Source organism: Mirounga angustirostris, unplaced genomic scaffold, assembly GCF_029215605.1.
Source record: "Mirounga angustirostris isolate CCGP_5_RB_7025 unplaced genomic scaffold, mMirAng1.0.hap1 SCAF_2, whole genome shotgun sequence".
Lineage (NCBI taxonomy): Eukaryota > Metazoa > Chordata > Mammalia > Carnivora > Phocidae > Mirounga > Mirounga angustirostris.
Genome location: NW_026991710.1, coordinates 124,185,975 through 124,207,122, shown reverse-complemented (window position 1 = coordinate 124,207,122; position 21,148 = coordinate 124,185,975). Strand labels below are relative to the sequence as shown.

The 21,148-nt window shown below is 41.7% G+C and overlaps 1 protein-coding gene across 4 annotated transcripts in view; it reads left to right on the top strand.

The window, feature by feature from the left end:
• Positions 1-21,148, top strand: part of NR3C2 (nuclear receptor subfamily 3 group C member 2) — a 328,743-nt gene that overhangs the window by 283,000 nt on the left and 24,595 nt on the right. For all 4 annotated transcript variants that reach the window (XM_064585141.1, XM_054508712.2, XM_054508711.2 and 1 more), the window contains 2 exons: positions 4,608-4,738; positions 10,332-10,489. In XM_064585141.1, the coding sequence (XP_064441211.1) occupies positions 4,608-4,738; positions 10,332-10,489 (289 nt within the window). The remainder of the gene's footprint in view (positions 1-4,607; positions 4,739-10,331; positions 10,490-21,148) is intronic.

The window sequence follows — 21,148 nt, the reverse complement described above, 5'->3', positions numbered from 1 at the left end:
ATATAATGTTAAAAGTATTTAGAGATATTATAGGTAAAGATATAATTTAGAGAAAGAAGATATAATAGCCAGAAAATAAGAAGTACCTAATGGAAAAATAACAGAGATGTCTGAGAAAGAACTAAATAGAATATTTCTAGGCAGCTAGATGTGAATAAAATATTGTCATTAAAACACTGTAGACATTAAACGGATTAGACACAGAAAAATATGTACTTAGAAAATAGATCTGAGAAAATCACCTAGAATACAGTCCAGAGAGATAAAAAGAAATATGAAAGGAAGGTTGATATGAAGACACAGTGAAAAGGTCCAACACACTGCTAATAGGAGTTCAAAAGGAAAAAGTAGCGGGGATGGGATAGGGGTGATACTTGAAGAAATAATGTCTAAGGACATTTCAGAACTGAAGAAATACCTACACCTTCAAATCTAATAGGGACATTGAGTCCCGAGCAGGAGAAATAAAGATTACTCTGCACTCAGGTACTTTGAAATGAAACTGCAGACATCAAATAAACAGGGAATTTGGGATAAGCTACCAAAGAGAAAATGCAGGTTATCTGTAAAAGAATGACAAGTAGACTAACAAGATATTTCTGCAAAAGCAGCTCTTAAGGCCCAACTATAGGGGAGTTCTATCTTCAAAATACTGAGGGCAATTACCTGTCAAGCTGGGAAATCTATGACTTTGTAAAGAATGAAGGTGAAATAAAGAGATTTTCAGACAAATCAAGCCTGAAAGACTTGAACTTTCAATGACCACTGTTGAAAGAATTATGAAAAAATATTCTTTAACATGTAAGAAACCAAACCGAAGTGTGAAGTAAAGTATAAGAAACAGTGGTGATCAAAGAAACCCATCAGTAATGAAACAGATGAGGGTATGTGGGTGTGAGGAAAGAAGGGCTGATTGCAGGGGAGATGTGAAAACAGGTATAATTTAAATTCTAAAGAGCTGTAACAAGGAGAACTGGAAGCAGTAGACCAAAGACATTTTACGTGTTTGTTTCTCATGGAAAAGCTATTGATTAACTTTTGACTTTTAAGTATACAAATTCACAACTTTATTATTATTTAAGGAGTAAAAATGTGTACTTTCTAAATCCAGTACTGGAGCAAAGAGGGGAATTTTTTAAAAGCTAGATTGACCTAGTCAAAGGAAGGAAAGTGGAAAGAGAGAAGGAAAACAGGAAAGTTAAAATAATAGAAAAAAAATCCAAAACCATCAGTAATCACAATAAAGAAGAACAGATTAAACTGAGTTGTTAAAATACACAGACTCAGATTTTTTAAATCCAGTTTTTTGCCTCTTATATAAAAGACGTGAAATATAATTATTTCAGAGAAAGGAAGGAAGGAGAGAGAAAGGAAGAAACAAAACTATCAGACAAAATTTTTTTTAATTATTATTATGTTAATCACCATACATTACATCATTAGTTTTTGATGTAGTGTTCCATGATGCACTGTTTGCGTATAACACCCTGTGCTCCATGCAGAACATGCCCTCTTTAATACCCATCACCAGGCTAACCCACCCCCCCACCCCCCTCCCCTCTAGAACCCTCAGTTTGTTTTTCAGAGTCCATCGTCTCTCATGGTTCGTCTCCCCTTCTGATTTCCCCCCCTTCATTCTTCCTCAGACAAAATTTTTAAGGCAAAAAAATACTAGGATTAAAGATGGTGTTACTTAGTGATAGAAGAGGAAAAGCTTACAATAAAATGGGTAAAGATATGAAGAGACAAATCAACAAAGAAGAAACCCAAATGGTCATAAAACATTTGAAAAATGTTCAGCCTACTGGTGTTAATGGAAATGCAAATAAAAGAACCAATGGGGCTATCCTTTCAGCCCCTGTCAGCTGGCCACAAATTTGATGGGGGTGTGGAATAAAAGGAAATTCTTATCTTTTACTGGTTGGAATGAAAGCAGCAGATGTGCACCCATGTGTGACTCAGCAATTCTGCTTTCATTCTGTATCCTAGATTAATGCCCTAGGATGTTCCTTGGGCATCATTCATAATAGCGATAAAGAGGAAACAATCCAAGTGACCATCAGTAGTGGAATGGATAAGTAAATCATGATATGTGCAAACAAATGAAACTTGCATCAGTGAAAATGAATTAACTTACGGTTACCTGTATTAAAATGATATATCTCAGAATTACAACACTGAATAAAAATAAGTTGCAGAAGGATGTGCATATCTAATTTCAAATTTACATAAAACAAAGCAGGTACTGTACGCTGTTTTTATAGATACATACATGTGGCCGTAAAATATATACATTTGAGAGGAAATGGTAGTCCACCAAAGTGGGCGGTTCCCTTCTTGAATGAAGATGAATGGGAAGCAGGAGGAAGAGAGAGCAGGGTGTAACTCTGCCATGTTTAATTTTTAAAGATCTGAAGTAAATATGACAAAAATATTAGCATTTATTTACATTGTTAGTTCTGGATGGCAGATGCATAGGCTGCTGCTATTCTATGTGTGTGTGTATGTGTTTAAAACATTTACATAATTAAAAATATCTTCCAGATTATGGGAGACAAAAGACATACAATAATAGCACAGAGAAAACGTTCTGTTCCATTATGGGTTCTATACAGGTGGCTTTCAGAGTTGAGATGAAAGGGATTTCTGCCAATGAGGGGAACCCAAGAATGCATCCTGGGAGAGGTATCGCAGTGTTGCTGTCCTACAGACTCCCGCCTGCTATCCATCACCTTTGGAAATATATCAGCCATCATGACCTCTTTCTCTTGTTTCTTTGGCCTTTATCAAGTCTGTTCCTATTTTTCACTAATAGTCTCTTTTTCACTTATTAGATTCTGGTCATTATAAAGCAATAGTTAGCAGCAATATGTCCCAAAAGATTTATTATTTTGAGAAGGAAAATCTTAAAAACTAACTGATGCTTTGTTTACTTCTCATGGAAAGAGACAATGATGACTTCTCTTGCTGTATAATATAGATTTTTATGGAAATATTTGGGGGCATCGGGGTGGCTCAGTTAGTTGAGCATCCTCTTGGTTTTGGCTCAGGTCATGATCTCATGGGTTGTGGGAGTCTGCTTGAAGATTCTGTCCCTCTGCCCCTCCTCCTACCAGCACCAACACTCCTGTGTGCGCCCCCCCCAAAATGAATCTTAAAAAAAAAAAAAAAAAAGGAGGGGCACCAGGGTGGTTCAGTTAAGCGTCTGCCTTCTGCCCAAGTCATGATCCCAGAGTCCAGGGATCGAGCCCCACATGGGGCTCCCTGCTCAACAGGGAGTCTACTTCTCCCTTTTCCTCTGCTCCTCCCCAGCTCATACCCGCTCTCTTGCTCACTCTTTCAGATAAGTAAAATCTTTAGAAAAAAATGAAAGGAAACATTTAGACTAGGTGGAGGGAGAGGATTGGTTAGTTGTCCAAGTGGAAACATGCATATATTGCCCCAAACTCCTGACATGGGAAATGTTGGGATTCAGAGCTGACAGCCAAGAAAGAATTCTTGAGACATCTTTGGTGCAAAAAGGTGGTTTTATTAAAGCATGGGGATAAGACCTGTAGGCAGGAACTGCTGCACTGGGGTCATGAAGAGTGGCCGATTATATATTTTCAAGTTGGGAGGGGGTTAGGGATAACGTAAGTCTCTAAGGAATTTTGGAAGCAAGGTTTCCAGGACCTGAAGGGGACCAGCTATTGTTAGGAAAAGGTCATTTATTACTGTCTAATATAACCTTAGTCATGAGACCCTTCAGATGTGTACCAGTGGGCCATATGCTTGGAGGACAATTGCCAACATATATCTAAAGGAAGTTTCCAAAGGAATTTTTATATATTAAAGTAGACTTACAGGATCCTGGGGAGTCAGGATAATGTTAAGCTAAGATTACCTTTTGCCCTTAGCAAAGTATTAACATCAAGGCAGCTGAGTTCCTAGAGGAAGGTCACTCTACCTGTTTCAAGAACTTGTCAGTGGTCTATAAGTAGTAAGGAAATTTACTTTTTTCTTTTGCCTTTGTTTCCCACATTGCTTTTTCCCTTTATCAGAAAGATTCTAGTCCAGGTTCTCAGGTTTCAAAATTTTGTTCAATTTCCTTTTTAAATGTACTGCTTCATATAGTTAACAGTCATGTTTCATGACCTCTGTAAGGGAAGTCCATGTGGAAATGAGACTGGTCATCACTGTCCCGTATTCACAGCATCTAGTATAGTTTGTCAAAATAGTTAAGTTAGCTGAAAAGGAGCAGAAGTTTGTGGGCTTCACCCCACATCACAGCGGCCTCCCTGCTCTGTGGATGATCTCACGATATAACACGGCACGATCAGTCATCGTTACTCTTGACATAAAATAAAATAATGGCACACGTGAAAAAGTTTGGTTTCCATGCTTCTGACGCATTGTTACAGGGTACTAGGAAATGGCATGGCGGTGTCGGTCTAGAGGCAGTTTAGCCATCAGTGTGAAAGGCATCTAACTTGTCTTTGGATACATATCTGCTCCATGTTGAAGCCAAAGGGAAACTCCGACTCAGATCTCTTATTAAGCTGCCTTGGGCCACCAGTCTGGGCTTGATAACGAACCTTTTTTTTTTTTTTTTTCCATTTCCTTTGCAGAGAGAAGATGCATCAGTCTGCCATGTATGAACTATGCCAGGGGATGCACCAAATCAGCCTTCAGTTCGTTCGACTGCAGCTTACCTTTGAAGAATACACCATAATGAAAGTTCTGTTGCTGCTGAGCACAAGTAAGTTGATGTCCACTTGTGCACTTTTTCTACATTGTCAAATAGTCTTACCTTTAAGGAGATTAGCCTATTTTCAGTGTCAGGTAGTTACTATAAAAAAAAAAAATTGAGACGGTGAGAAAAGGGCTTTGGTCTTTTGGTGAACTAAGTTACTTGGAAAGTATGAGGCTTTGGGTGAAGAAAGAGCATATTCCTTCATTTCTTCATCCATCTGAGCACTAAATATTTACTAAGTGTCTGTTATATGTATAGTAGGATTAGGCAATTCAGCTACTACAAGGGTGAATGAGGTGCAGTTGCTGCCCTCAGTGAGTTTTACTATAAGATAAATTCAAAGATACTTTTAATACATTGTGGAAAGGCATTATGCAATCATGATAGAAGATAAAGAGTGTCACGGTGGCTCAAAAAAGGGAGGAGCATATTTAGTTCTGGGAGTCAGGGAGGGATTCATGATGAAGCTGAATCTTGGCAAGCTTTGCAAGGGTTATGAATTGGTTATGAGGTCTGAGATGGCATTCCCATCAGGGGATGATGTGAGGGAGTGTGGAAATGTGGGAAAGCATATCCAGGCATTAGAACTTAGTTCTGGAAGACGTGTTTTACCCGTTAATTTTTAAATTTTTTATTTCTGTATTCATTTAACTTTTCAAGGCACATGGGATGATGTTGGGTTGGAGAGGAGTGGGGAATAAGGTTGGGATGGAGACTGGACCAGGATATTCAGTATCTGTTGAAGGCACCTGACCTTCATTGGGTGGGCAGAGGAGTGCAGCACCTCAGGCTTTGAGCAGTGGCGTGACATGACCCAAGCTGTCTTCTGTGCCTTTATGAAAATGTATCTGGTAAACTGGATTAAAGGGGAAAGAGAGGGGGAGGTGGAGAGGCAAAGACAGAGAACTTAGCCAGATTAGAAGCGCAGAGACCTGCTGTGAGGCTGTTGAAATAATGGCCTTGAATGATGGTGGTGGGTGTGTGATGGACAGGAGCAATGCATTCAAGGAACAAGGCCGAACTAGAAGGGGAAACAAAATGGTATGTGTCAGAAGTCACACAGGTTTTGCGCACAGAGAAATGGCTAGGATGGCTGTGATACCATTAAGAGGAGTATGTTAATGTTGGGACTTGGAGAAGATTTGGTGGGGGTTTTATAAAATGAGTTCAATTTAGATGGGTTAATTTTCAGATGTATCCCAAAAGATGGGGAGAATTTGGGACTAGCACTCAGAAGACAGGCTTGGGTATTGAGACATAAACATGAAATTATCCTCATAGAAAATTGTCATCTAAACTAAAATGGTGAGTGGGGTTGCCAGGGCACAGAAAGAGGAACGGTCCAGTCGAGCTACATGAAAGGAGGATGGCAGGGCTGAAGAGGCAGAGATGGGACTGTCAGAGAGGCAGAGAAACTGGGAGCCAAGAACTGGTTTCCAAAAGGGGCATGACTAACAGCAGAGCTTCCACAGAGAAAGTTGAGAGCACAGAGAGAGGCCAGTGAGAGTTGACCATTAGGCCTCAGGCAGGTGCCCGATGGCCAGGGACTTGCAGATTGATGGGAAGCTTTTTTAGGCTTCTGGAACCAAGTATGAGAGTAGAGAAGTTGATGACATAAGGTGCCAGAGAGACAAGTCAGGAGAGGATTAGCCTTGGCAAGGATATTGAGCACTTCTTCCTCCGGCAATGGCACAGACATTTTCAAACTGAGGGGGAAGAATCTGAGCAAGTTCATATCAGATGAGAGGAAGACAAGAATGATGGCAGGAGGCAGCATGGAGAAGAAATCTCTAAGCCAAGTAGTGTGGCCACTGAGGAAACTGGGAAATGTTCTGGGTGCCAGGGCGAGTGGCATGGACTTCAAAGGAGGAGAGATTGTTGAGTGACCTACCTGGAAGCAGAAAAGAGAGTCCAGCACATGCCCAGCCCTCCCCTTGGCTCATGAGTCAGGGCTGTGGCGGAAGGGGCAGTTTTCAGTAGAGTCGTTTGGGAGAAAGTGGCATTACTCAGCAAGGTAATGAGGATAGGAGGGGTCAGAAGAGATGTTGTTTCCCCCAGAGAGGGCCTGGGTCTGAGGAAGTGAGCCTGAATCAAGTAGTGACAAGAGCAGGAAGAGGAGATGCTATAGCGACTCTGGATAAGCACCTGCTTCCCAGTTTAGCAGCTCACGGCTTTTGAAGTGTTTGCCATATATCATCTAATTTAATGCTTAAAACAACCCCATGTTCTAAAGCTAACGAAATGGAGGCACACAGGCGTTTTTGTCCAGTATCCTCTGTGCATTAGAACTCAAAGCCTTGGCTGTGGCCTTCACGCCCAGTGTTGTTCCCGCTCTCCCCAGAGCGGGGAGCCAGGGGCCGAAAGGCCGGCCGTGGCACATGGCTGCAGCGGGAGGCGCGGAGTGGTTAGCAGGTGGGACCCAGGCTCCAGCCCAGGGGGCAGACCCACAGCCTGGGTTGGGAGGTGGGGCCAGCACCTCACAGCTGTGTTTTCTTTGGCTGGCACAGGTATTTTAGGTTGCTCTTGTCCTTTTGTCTTGTTTTATTTTCACTGAATTCGATTGCCCAAGGCAGGGCATGTTCTCTCCAGTTTGCCACAGGCCCTACCAGTCCTCACTAATTACACTCAGCAAATCTCCTGTAGGGTCGTGGGCGCAACCCCTCATCTGCAGGGTGCTCAGAGCTGGACTCTTCCGCCCCCCCCCCGCCCCCCCCCACTCTCCCTCGAGGTTTCTGAAGTCCCCGATTTATCCTTTTTAGAATATAATTTTGGAACCAGAATCTTTAAATTCATTGACAGTGATTCTATTCCCCTTTCCAAGCTATGTCATTAACCATTACTGGCCTGAAAAATATTGAAAGTATAGATCTAGATGTAGATAGATCAGATGTGTGATAGAATTTAAATGAAAAATGCATGTGATGCTAATTTTTATAAATTTTGACTACTCCAACTTAATTGGTGTCTTATCCTTTTAGATCATTTAATCAGCCTATAATCAATCCTGATATCATTTTGAAGCTACCTAAATTAAATTATTAGCTTCCAAGTAGCTCAGTACTTTCAATTCTGATTTTTATAGATGCAGGAAAAGCAAAATTAAAAGGCAGGAAAACATAAGTAAAGAATTGTATGAGTCACAGAGCTGCAGGCTTTAGTAAGCTTATTTAAGCTTATTTTGCTAATATGTGATAGAATGTGTTAGAAGTTTTCTTCTTCTTTAGGATGTTAAATTGCACATCTGATGTCCAGTGTATCGAGAAAGTTTTTAGCAATGACATTGAGAGAATCTTGTGTTCTTAATGCTTATGGAGGAAAACAGATGAACCTCTACCCCAGTTGTCTCTGCTCTTCTCCAGCCCATAGATTTTGGATGGTTTCCAGCAGCCCTGCTGCATTTAATAAGTAAATTCAGAAAATCTGGGCAAACCTCCAAAATTTGAGGTTTTGCTTAAGTTCTCCTTATTTGTGGGTTTGTTTTAACTTCTAAAAAATCTGACTGGGAAATTGGTACAATATATTTCAGTTACAGCAATAATATATAAGTAATATTTGACACAAATCATTTGTATTCTTGAAAATTTCTGATACAGAACTATCCATAAGAAGGTCTTTGCTTAATCTTAGCAGATACGCCAAGTAGTAGTGAAATACAGTAGTGAAATTTATTCACTCCATTCTAATTTTAGGTAATTATTAATGTATACGATGATCTCTGTAAATATTTATATTGAAAAGCAAAAGGTGTACTCCTTAATATTTTATAACTTAAAAAAATAATTGTTAACCTGTGTGTAGGCACTATTTGCAAAGTATTTGCAAACTTGCCACTTCTTTCAGAAGGTTCTAAGTTAACATTAAAAATTTTGGTAGACAGTAGGTCTATAGTTTTACTATTAACATCCTGGTTATGACCGTCCTTCATATTTTTTATACTTTTAAAACAAGGCTTTATTTTTAAAGAAAACAAACTATTTGTTATATAATGGACGGCATTTAACTTTTAATGTGAATGTCAACTATTTGAAAACACAGCTAATATTGTGGCCGTCTCAGGAATGCATGCAATTGCTATTAGGGGTTTATTTTTTCCCCCACAGAAATAGATTTAGATAAACCACAAATCAAAAGCCTCAACAATTAAACTCAAGGAGACTATTAACATAAGATGTGAATGTAATTTGTAAGATAATTTTTATACAGGACAGCAGCGTTTAATTTGGAAACAGCAGTATTCCCGGCTTCCAGGGTTCTCATAATAGTCAAAAATGTACTTAGCCATTCTAAAGGGCTGATGACCCAAGTAAACTATTATTTATCCCAGTTATGACAAATTAGCAAACATGCTGTATAATTAAGAAGTGAAAGTAAAAGCAGTTCCAAACTCAGAACATTAATTTCACAAGACAAAATTTCTTTAGGTCTCCATCTCCTAAAAATAAAGTTCTTAAGTGATTTTATTTTTCAGAGTTAAAGCATACACATAACTATTTATTGGCTATAGTGGAAAAAAGCAAACATGTAGATAGATTTTCACAGGGGATACTGTATACTGCCCCACACCTCCTTCCAGAACATTCCCAGCACAGGAGCGCCTTTCCTCCATAAGGGCTTTCACGTGTGTCCTGGGACAAAGCATCTCCTTTCAGCGGGCCACAGAGACATTTGATATGCTTCCAAGCCCTGAATCCCAAAATACTGTTTCTAAGTGAGATTTTTAAATTTAACATAAAAAGCCAGCCACTACATAAAACAAAACCTGATCCTTACTTTTTTACTTTCTCAAAGAAAAAGGGGAACATGGTTTATTCTCTTTGAAAGTTACAGATTTTTGGCTTACCTGCAGAGCCACGGTGGTGTTACTAATTGCACACAAAAACCAGCGCACAGACCCACCGCCTTGTCGTCTGGGAGGCCACTGACAGGGCCCCGCTGGTCATGTGGTCCTGGTGCAAAGAAGATGCAAAGTGCTTCTCAGCATGTCTGTGCTCCCCCACCCCTTAGATGGCCAATCTCCCCAGGTGTCTTTGATATTTGAATTTGAATATAGAGATGTCACTTTCTAATTCTAGCCCCAGCTTAGGTTGTCCGTGGCTCTTACAGTTTTCCTGGAAAATCAAAGGATATTTTCCTACCTCTGAAGTATTGGCAAGTTAGGATTCCTAAAACACTTCGATGACAGGCCACAAGGCAATGTAACATTGTGGTTAAGAGGCAGGCTTTGGAAATAGACCTAGGTTTCTACCCCTTCTCTGCCATTTATTTATTGTGTCCTTGGGCAAAATTAAACCTCCAGTCTCCAGTTTTGTCATCTATAAAAGGAGAATAATGATTATGTCATAAAAAATTAATATATGCAAGATGCATATTAACATACATCCAATAAATAGCAGTTATTATTCTATTGTATGTAGATGTGAACAAGAATTTACCAATAGATAACTGCCATATTTGTTCATAAATGCAATTAATTAAGATTCAGTATCAGACTAAAAGTGTGAGCCAAAAAACCTCAAAATATTCTAGGCCATTTAACTGCTACAATGTCAAAGCTGTTTTCCATCCTGGGGATTTACATGTCTGTATTCCTTAAACACAGTTCCAAAGGATGGCCTCAAAAGCCAGGCTGCATTTGAAGAAATGAGGACAAATTACATCAAAGAACTGAGGAAGATGGTGACTAAGTGTCCCAACAATTCTGGGCAGAGCTGGCAAAGGTTCTACCAACTGACCAAGCTTCTGGACTCCATGCATGACGTAAGTAGAGCCTCTTGGTGCCTGTTAAATGAGGGATCAACAATCACACACTGTTGACCCGACAAAACTGGAGAGGTGAGGAAGAGTTTTCAGGGCTTTGGGAAGAAATAGGGATAAATTATCCAGTGGGAGGCAGCAAGAGTTGAGAATTGATTAGGAAGGAAATTTTCTTCAGATCACCTTTGAAACAAACCCCATGTAAAGTAAAAGGTGTGGCTGTCTTCCATTCTGAGCAGGATGAGAGTGGCGTGGACCACCATGGCGAAACCCCTGTGTCCTGGGCCAGGGAAGGCCCTCAGATTTGCTACAGGTGTCAGATCAAGTTTCACATTTCTGCTTACAATTTAGGAAATGTTTGGTTAATAAAAATGTTTGCTTTAACATTGCATAAATAGTGTCCATCTTCTACAACTGTTAATCTAATAACTCAATCTTTCCAAAACATTATTAGTGGTCCCGGGCCAACTTGGATCATCTCAGTCTTTGCCAAACGTTGAATCCTATATTCTTTCTTCACAGGAGACACCTTTCTTGTCTTAGGTAACTAGAGAAAGTAAATTCTGAGCTTGTTTCTAAATTAATCAATTATAGATGCAGCTGAGGTGTTAGCAGTTTTTACAAAATATCGAATTGGGTAACTTGCTTTGTTATGTCATTTGAAATATGCTTCTTGTTTCACTTTGCGAGCAGTTTTCTGTAGCTCTGGCTCAAAGAAAAAGTTGTACATAGTCATGCTGATTTCGTTTTTTATGTTTGTGAAGTTTTCATACTTTCTTTTGAAAGATTTATTGCCCACGTTCAGCCCATATGATTTTATAAGAAGTCCTTTTTCAAATATTTCTCTCTTGTTCAGAAAAATGTTGCCAGGCGCCATGGCTAGTATTATACTAGTATTTTTATTGAAATCATGAGTCATCCTTTAAGATTTTGTTTATGCCAGTGGAATGTGATGATGCCTCTGTGGTTTGATAGATAAGGAATGTCACTCGCCAGTGTTTTACACTGAACACTCGGTACATATCACGTTGATTTTGCTTTCTCTCAGCTTTTCATATGGTATTAAGTCAAATTCCCATGAGGTGAATTCAGTGATAATTTGGCTAATTATCAGTGGCCTAAAGAGCATGGTTTAATGGAAAATCGTGGGACTAAGAGATGATGGCAAATGCAGCTTTAGAGAGATCACAACCCACTTTGCTTTCCACAACTCACACAGAGAACAAAAGAAACTAGAGCCTGGGGCAGAGGTCCCCTATATGAGAACAGGCAGCAGATCTACTTTCTTCGGTTGGCTTGTGGAAAGCCCGTTATAGTGGACTCAGAATGGGTTCTTGGGTTTTTCTTGATGAATTCTCTTATTTGTTCAAATGTATGGACAGGCTTAAGTGCAAAATCAGAATTAGTATGTGATTGTCATCACCACAACATATGATAATAGATAATACACTTTGAGGCAATTTGCGTGTAATGAGACTGGCAACGGAAGTTAAAACTTGGTCTTCCGCAGCCTCTCAGAACCCCCGTGCCTTAAGCAGAGTGGCCCTGGGGAAACACTCGAGTCCACACCAGTGGTCTGTGTGTCAGACTGTCCTCACCCAGCTGGTTTTTTAGTGCCATACTTGGCACATGATTGGAACTCAATGAGTCCTTGACGCAGAGGACTAGATCATAAATGATGATATTCTGCAAAATTCCCCAAGGCAAATCTCAGTGTCTTCTTAGTATTTTTTTATCAAGGTATAATTGATACACAATAAACTGAACATTCTTAAGGCATACATTTGGGAAGTTTTTCACACACCCATGAAACTATCATCACCATCAAGATAATAGACATATTTGTGACCCCCAAAATTTCCTTGTTGCCTTTTTTAACCTTTCCTGCTACCTCCTACTCCCCAGTTGTTTTCTGGCAATACGGATTTGTTAATACATTCCAGGGTCTCGTATACATGGAATTATGCGGTATATAGGTTTTTTGGCCTAGCTTTCTTCACTTAGCATAATTATTTTGAAATTCATCCATGGGAATGCATATATCACTAGTTCATCCCTGCCCTTTGCTGAGTAGCATCCCACCATATGGATATCCCACAATTTGGTAGTCCAGTCACCTGTTGATGGACACTTAGATTGTTTCCAGGATAGGAACTGATACAGATAAAGCTGCACTAAAATGTGTATACAACTCTTTGCATGGACATTGCTTTCTTTTCCTTGGGTGAATAGCTAGCTAGTAGTGGAATGCCTGGGTCACATGGTAGGTGTGTTTTCCTCAAGAGACTGCCAAACTCTTTTCCAAAGTGGTTGTCCAGTTGTACCTTCCCTTGAGAAGTGTGTGTGAGTTCAGATTGCTCCACATCCTTGCTAGCAGTTGGTATAGCTAGTCTTTCTAGTTTTAACCATTCTAGAAGCGATTGCTGGTGTCTCACTGTGGTTTTCATTTGCATCTCCCTAATGATCAATGATCTTTTTGTGTGCTTATTTGCCATCTTTATGTCTATGAAGTATCTATTCATCTGTTTCACTCATTCTTAAAAGTTGGATCATCTGATTGTTGAATTTTAAAAGTTCTTCAGATATTCTAGATGCAGATCCTCTATCAGATTTATGATTTGCAAGTATTTCCTCCCAGTCTGTGGCTTATCTTCATTTTCTTAACAATGTCTTTTGAAGAGCAGTAGTTTTCAATTTTTTATTAAGTCCAGTTGATTGTTTTTTTCTTTCATGAATCCTGTTTTTAGTGTTGTAACCAAGAAATCCTTGCCCAAGCCAATGTCACAAGCTTTTTTCCTGTTTTCTTCTAGAGATCATTATCCTTCATTGACTGATATGGAGTGTCTTGAAAACCATTTTTTTAGGGGCGCCTGGGTGGCTCAGTCATTAAGCACTGCCTTTGGCTCAGGTCATGTTCCCAGGGTCCTGGGATTGAGCCCCGCATTGGGGTCCCTGCTCAGTGGGAGGCCTGCTTCTCCCTCTCCCACTCCCCTTGCTTGTGTTCCCACTCTCGCTGTGTCTCTCTCTGTCAAATAAATAAATAAAATCTTTAAAAAAAAAAAAAGAAAAGAAAAAGAAAACCATTTTTTTAAATACTTCGTTTTTTTGAGAGCATTTTTGGTTTTTCCTTGTGGAAGGGTAGATCCAGTCCACCTTACTCCACCCTGGCTGGAAGGAGAACATTCTTTGGGGAATCACTGCAGTCATTTTAATTCTGAAACCCTTGTTTTAAATTATCAAAAATGTTTGCACTTAGAAGTAGCCTAACAGAAGCATCTTGAATGCTCTATTTATATTCCTATTCCAGACAGAACATTGAAAAATGCATTGTAAGTCTAGAGGGACCTTTCTAACATTCACGCTTACTCAGACTTGAGACTGCCTACGGCTTTTTCATTAGAGTAAATTAGTGAATCAACATTTGTGGAATTTTCTTCCAGGGAATAAAGAGCTAACAATGACTGGCTCTGTACTCGAGCCTAGTTTTGGTCACCTTGTGGAAAAAGAGCATTTGTGCCTAAGGTTCACAAATATGAACCCTATAAGTCAAACCAAAGCTCTGCTTAAATAGCATGCATAGTATGCCACCCCTCAGGACACATGTCCATATCTCAGGACATGTGGATTTCTCCCACATGGTGCACACATGTGTTGGCAGAACGGTGCCAAGGTGTGTGAATGGAACATTCTCTGAAAAAATAGATTGGCCAGTTAAGTACTTGAATCGGTCAGCAACTTTAATGAATCATAATCTCCCTGAACATCAATCTTTCCCCAAAGAATGTTTCAAAGAAAGCAGCTGTGGTCAGGCTGCTAGGAATAGATGTATTCTTGCATTGTAAATGTTTGGGTGTTATATGCAAGGCATATAGATTTCTTATTCTTCTAAAGAAAATTGGCAATTAATAGTCATTCTCTAGCTCTTGCTAAGATAGGCAACTAATTTTTCACATTTCTTTTTTTTTTAAGATTTTATTTATTTATTTGAGATCGAACGAGAGCAAGCAAGAAAGAGAGTGAGCGTGAGTGGGGGGAGGGGCAGAGGGAGAGGGAGAAGCAGGCTCCCCGCTAAGCAGGGAGCCCGACACGGGGCTCCACCCCAGGACCCGGAGATCATGGCCTGAGCCGAAGGCAGATGTTCAACCGACTGAGCCACCCAGGCCCCCCAAGAAGCACATTTCTAATGAAGTTATTAGTAACTTTCATTCATTCATAGAGATCAAGAACTATGTTATGATCATTGTATAGAGCTGTTAGTAAATGTTAAATGATGATATTAATAGTACTTTTTAGAAGCAAAAATTGCCCTTTTTCTGTTAGTTTCAGGGTCATACTATTAGAATCATCTTCGTTTCAGTATACACACTAGCAAAAATGTGCCTCATGGGTAGTACTATCGACAAGGCTACAAAGGATACAAAATAAATCCATGACACCAGCCCCGCCCTCAAATAGCTTAGATTCTAGACAGGTGGCTGGAGAACAGTGCACAGCAGAAGGGAATCAGGTGCCAAAACTGGCTCCCCGAGCAGTAGAACCCTTGAGAGCACGTGGGTCTTCTTCTTTCATGTGCCAGTGAGCCCCAATGTGTTCTAGGGCCAAAGGTGCAAGTGCAAATAGAATACCTGTCCTTCAGAATCCCACTTGTCTGATGCAGAAAGATATTCATCTCATGCAGCAAATGCTTTAATGTCTGAAAGTGCAAGGCAGTCAGTGTACAAGGGAGAAGAAACCCGAAGCCTGGCCTCCAGGAGTTTGCAGTCCATTCAGGGGCCCCAGACAGCACTGTATAGGCAGTGTGCTTGGGAGTTCTGACGAGGTGAGCATGCCGTGAGTTGTGGGCTCACTGGCGTTTATTCTGAACTGAGAGAAAGCCTGATTGAAAAGGCATAGGAGCCAGCTGTGCTGGGCTGGGGTCCTGGAAGGCTTCCAGGAGGGCTTCAGAGAATCTTTATTTCGTAGAAGAGACAGAAGCCCAGAGAGTGACTTTGCAGGGTCCATACGTAGCTGGTGGCAGCTGAACCCTCTTGACTCACTGTCTCGTGCTGCGGACACCACTGTCGCCATGAGGGAGAGCTTCAGGCTAATAACAGCTGTTCAGTTTTAGGCTGGTCTGCATCTTTGCAGATCAGAAAACTAGCATCTAGGAACATTAAAAACAGCTGCACTGCTCTCCAGCTCTCCAGACTCATTTGGATCGTCCCTGGCATCTTCTGGAATGCGTTGTTTTTGTGAGGCACAGGGTTACATCTTGAAGGCAGTGAACCTTGCGTTGTATTAAAATGTCATGCATGTTTAGCAGTTCCCAAAACAAAATGTTAGGTTGGCCTCAGCATAAGCTGAGCAGGTTTTGGTGTGGAGGCTTTTGTCTCTGCATCTGATCATTAAGCCCAGGTAAGAACCTATCCATTGCCTGGGCAGGCACTGGTGTGTCCCTTAGATGTTGTTCTCTGCGTGACAAAAGGAAACATGCTGAGGGTCATGTTGCTAAAGAATTGCTTTCTTTGGTTCCGGAGGGAATGCTCGGCAACTGAAGTGGCTCTCCTTTCAGAGCCAAGGTCTCCCTTCCACGGCGGGGGGAGGTGGCCGGGGCGGGGGAGGGGGGGGTGAGGAGCAGAACATCTGGTGGTACAGTAAATGCTCCACGTGCGCGCTGGGGAGACTTCATTCTCTACGTGAAGAGGGCGTTAAGTTTCAGTGACACGATCACCAACAAAAGAGATACTGCTGCAAGCAGTGGAGACTATTAGCAAATTATTTTGAGATTCTCATTGCTCATTCAATTAGTGGGTGCTTTTGCATCCGGGCTGTGGTAGCGGTAATTTCCACCGTGGTTACACTGTAGGTGGTTTTGAGATCGACGCAAACCTATTTTCAGCCTTTCTCACCGCACACTGAAGAGTGCAAGCCACAAGTTGGGCTCAGTCCACCATTTGGGCAGCCCGCTTTCTTGCACATTGGATTCTGGTTTATGTCTTCCCAGTCCGCTTCTCCTCAGGAAACGTTCTGAGACCAAAATAGGAGCCCACCACAGAAATGTAACCCCAGGGGATGGCCTGTGGTGGTGCACCACCATTTCTCGCAGTAAACTTGGGCACTTCACTTAGACTTCTCCAACTGTAAGATGGGAATGATGTCCATCTTACAGGGAATTTTTTTTTTTAGATTTATTTATTTATTTATTTGAGAGAGAGAGAGAATGAGAGAGAGAGCATGAGGGGGGGAGGGTCGGAGGGAGAAGCAGACCCCCCGCCGAGCAGGGAGCCCGATGCGGGACTCGATCCCGGGACTCCAGGATCATGACCTGAGCCGAAGGCAGTCGCTTAACCAACTGAGCCACCCAGGCGCCCCATCTTACAGGGAATTTTTAGGAGTGAATGAAATAACATGGGTCCTGAGTGGGGCATCTGTCGCAGAGCAGGCAACAAATACCCCTCCTTTTCCCAGACTATGTTAGAGTTTCCCCAAAACCGTGTCTCCACGCCACCAAAAAACTTCCATCAGGCAGTTTTCATGTACTTTTAAATACAGAGACACCCAAATCCTTGAGGCACAGCCTGGACCTTCAAGGAAATGACGGGCTACCGTTGGCAAGATAGGCAGAAAGGACCATTCCACAGAGCAGGGCAGGAAGCACGTACGTTCTCTGGTAGTGAGCTGCTAGAATTCGGTCAGTCCTAAAGCACTTCCGTGGTCCTTCAGGTCCTCGGGGCACACCACGTCAGCTAGACATTCACCAGGGGAGATGGCTATTGTTACAAACATGTTGGGGTGAGCTCGAGCCACTTTCTGATTTGCTGGAAGGATTAAAGGTGTTTGATGATGGAATGATGGCAGATTGCTGTGAGGTGACCATCAGGAGGATTGGTCCTGGCAAACTATAAACCCTTGCCCCAGGTATTACCAGAACACTGCGAGCAATGAATAAAGGCAGGCCATGGTGCTTCAGCACGAGGAGAGAAATCTCCCTCTCTTCCCTTTGCTCAGGTGACAAGGAAATGACATTGTTTGATTATTTGTAATACAGTACCGGTGGTAGCACACCTGTGTGTGTGTGTGTGTGTGTGTGTAAGAGAGATCAAGTTCAAAGCCACATTCTATTTCACTGAGCAAAACAACTATTTAATACAGTTGTTAACAGCGTTATACTGCCTTCTTCTCTGACAAGACCACGACTAAAAAAGATTCTAAATAAAGGAGGAGATGTTTATTCCAGAGTCAGCTAAGTGAGCAAAGCCTGATCTTCCAAGGCACCAGTGGAGGGGAGGATACAAATTTGCATAGGCCCTCTCCTTTTGAAAAAGAAATCTTCATAGGTAAAGATTTCAAATTAAATGAATAATTGACATGGCAGATCTTATTCTTTGTCTAGTTGATGAAAACAGTGTAACAGTTATTAATGGTTTGCAGCATCTGTTTCTGCATTTCTATTTAGTACCTAAGGACTGGCACTTGCCTTTACAGATTTCTAATTTCAAGGGTATAGCATAGTTCAGAATGCATTGCCCTAGGTGAATTGCACCAGTGAGTGCTTATTTTCATTTAGACCATTTTTATGTTCGTACGGTTGAAAAAAAATGCATCAGATTTTTTAAAAAATAGGAATGGGGGAAAATGGAAAAAATAAGTTCTAATATTTTGATATTGTGGATAAATAGGGAGTTGATGACCTTGGTTGTGATTTGGAAAGGTCTAGGATTAGCCATGAAGCTCAGATAGAAGCTAGCCCCACAGATAATGAAGGATGTCCTTACCTGTTGTTCCTTCTTTGTTCTCATGTGAATTAAGGGCAGCATCAGTCAATGGTCAGGATTGTGACTCTCGAAGCTCCCCTTGGGTTTGTAATCAGTTCATATTGTGAGAGGCAGAATAGCTGAATTACTGTCTTCCTAAACCTGTTGGAAAGAGGATCTGAAAAACCGGGATTCTATGTAAGAGACGATATCTCTCAGTGCCTCGTTGTTTTAGACTCTGTGGAATGAGACATCCCTATGTCAGTTACACTTCCTATTGACCGTCTTCACGGGGGTGTGCAGAGGAAGTGCTGCTGAGGGGCTCTGCTTCTGGGACCCGAGCTCCTGGCAGAGTAGGCCCATGTACAGCAGCCTCCACGAGGCCAGGTACTGTGCTGGTGCTGAGGATACAACAGCAGCAAAGGAGACTGGGTCCTTGACCTCAGAGTGCAGTCTGATGGGGAATATAGACAAACTGCGGACTAAAACCAGTGTGACAGGTGCTCAGTATGAGCTATAAGGCCCATAGGTGGCATATCTGGAAGAGGAAGAGGCAGGGTGGAGATGGCCCATGGCATGAGGTGATGGAAGTGATTGCTAAGCTGAGCCCCAAACGCAAAGTAGGAGTTTGCCAGACAGATGGAGGGAAGCTGTTCCAAGCCAAAGGAGTTAATATCCCGAGAGAGAGAAAGCATGGTGATTTTGAGAAATGGAGAATTTCATTGCATCCAAGAGCGTTGGGGAGGAACTGAGAGAAATGAGAATGGAGACAATGAAGGGATCTGTGAACCACCACAAGGGAGCTATTGAGGGATTTTGAGCGTGAATCTAGACCTGCTCTGTGCAGTATAGTAACCATTAGCCACATGCGGCTATTTACACGGAAGTTAATTAAAATTAAGTGAAATTTTAAGTTGAGTTCTTCAATCATAGTAGCCACATTTCAAGTGCTCAGTGGCCACATGTAGCTAGTTGCCGCCATTTGGGGCAATGCAGAAAGTCTGACAATTGTCCATTATTGGACGGTGCTGATCTAGAGAATCTATTAGGGGACGAGCAAGAGAAACAGAGGGCCAGTTGGGGTGCTGGTGAGGTGATCCAGGTAAGAGATGGGGGACTAAGCACTAGGGGAAAGGGGGACTGAGGAGATATTGGTGTGGTGGAATGGATGGCTCTTGGTGTGATGAATAGGACATGGAGATTGAGAGAGGAGGGAGGAGGTCGAAGGTGACCCTGGGATTTAGACATAGATGGCTGGATGGGCTGGAACCAGCACTGACAAGGGGACGGGGGGAAGAGCTTTGGGAGGGGATATGATGAGTAGGTTTTAGATGTCCTGATTTGAGGTGTCCTTAGGACAACCCAGAAGAAATGTCAGGTAGATACTAGGCTCTGTGGAGAAGAAGATGAGGAACATGGAATGCTGATGCAGATGGGGCAGTGGGCGGCACATGGTGGTCATGAAGCCTGGGGCCAGATGGGACTGCCCAGGCATTGGTGTGGAGTGGAGGGCCTAGAACCAAACCCAGAGGGAGAAATGGCCAGTGGATTCCAAATGGGAAGATTCTGGAGAGGCTACAAAGGAGCTGCTGCTGAGCTAAAAAAGAAGAAGAAGAAGAAGCAAAAGGAGGGACATAGGGGACAAGCCAGAAAAGAATGTGTCTCCCACTGTGCAAATGAGGGGTCAGAGGGGCAGAAGCTGCGGAAAGGTCAGTCAGCAAACGATCTGAACACTTTAATAGCCATAGCAACAGGAAGGGTATTGTGAAAAATCGCTGACTGATTCAACTTGTGTTAATGTTCAGTAGTTTCCAATAACTGTATCAAAAGCCACAAAACAAACTGGGACAAGTTTTTTTTTTAAAAAAGAACATTCAAGAACATGTTTTCCAGTAAAGCTCCTTAGAAAAATTGCTTTAATAAATAGAAGCATGAATCTTTCTGTCATGTGAGGGCATGTATATAAATGAGTATTTTATATGTGGATGAAAGAACATGCAGTTTTTGTGTTTGAGTATAGCTAAGAAATCACAGTGGCTTAGCAAACTCTTTGTGAATAACCCCAAAACAAACTATTACAGAACTCGATCCAGTCACACATGAGTAATTTTGAATTAGTGAAAGCTTTATTATATGCTCCATACACATATATGTATTGCATACACTAAATACATGTGTACATCGTGCATACATCTATCAATCTAGTTAGAGACGGAGATGGAAGGCAGGCGTCGAAGGCAAGCCACGGTGCGTCGAGGCTGATCTTGCATTTCCAGTCACGATTTTATCAATAACAGTGGGCCTGAGTCCTTCCTCACCCATCACGTTCATATGAAACCCTAATGACAATGACAGTTACTTTCCACATGCAGCCGCCCAGAACTTTAGCTCCGTCAGACATTTGTGGTCGGTCATGGTTTTCTGTGGCTGACTTAATGCCGAATCTGGGTTACTTTCTTACCTCTTTGGAGAAGGTTGATTTAAAACTTTGAATATTTTCAGTGGCTGACATTTAGACTGTGACAGTGCTTACCAACCGCTGGTCAGTAGCTACATCACATTCTGAGATGCAGTTGTATTAGCTTTTAGAGAAATGAGGAAAAAACTTGAGTATAGGAGTTTGTCATTCCTCTTAATTGCGGTAAAATACACAAACATAAAAGTTGCCACTTTCACCATTTGTAACTGTACAGTTCACTAGTGTTAAGTACATTCACGTTGTCCTACAATCTCCAGAACTCTTCAGCTTGTAAAACCGAAACTCCATATATATATTAAACAACCCCTCGTCCCCCCTCCCCCAGCCCTGGCATCCACCCTTTTACTCTCTGTCGCTGAATTTGACTACTCTAGGTGCCTCAAATATATGGACTCATACGGTGTTTGTCTTTTCCTGACTGACAGATTTCACTTAGCATATTATCCTCCA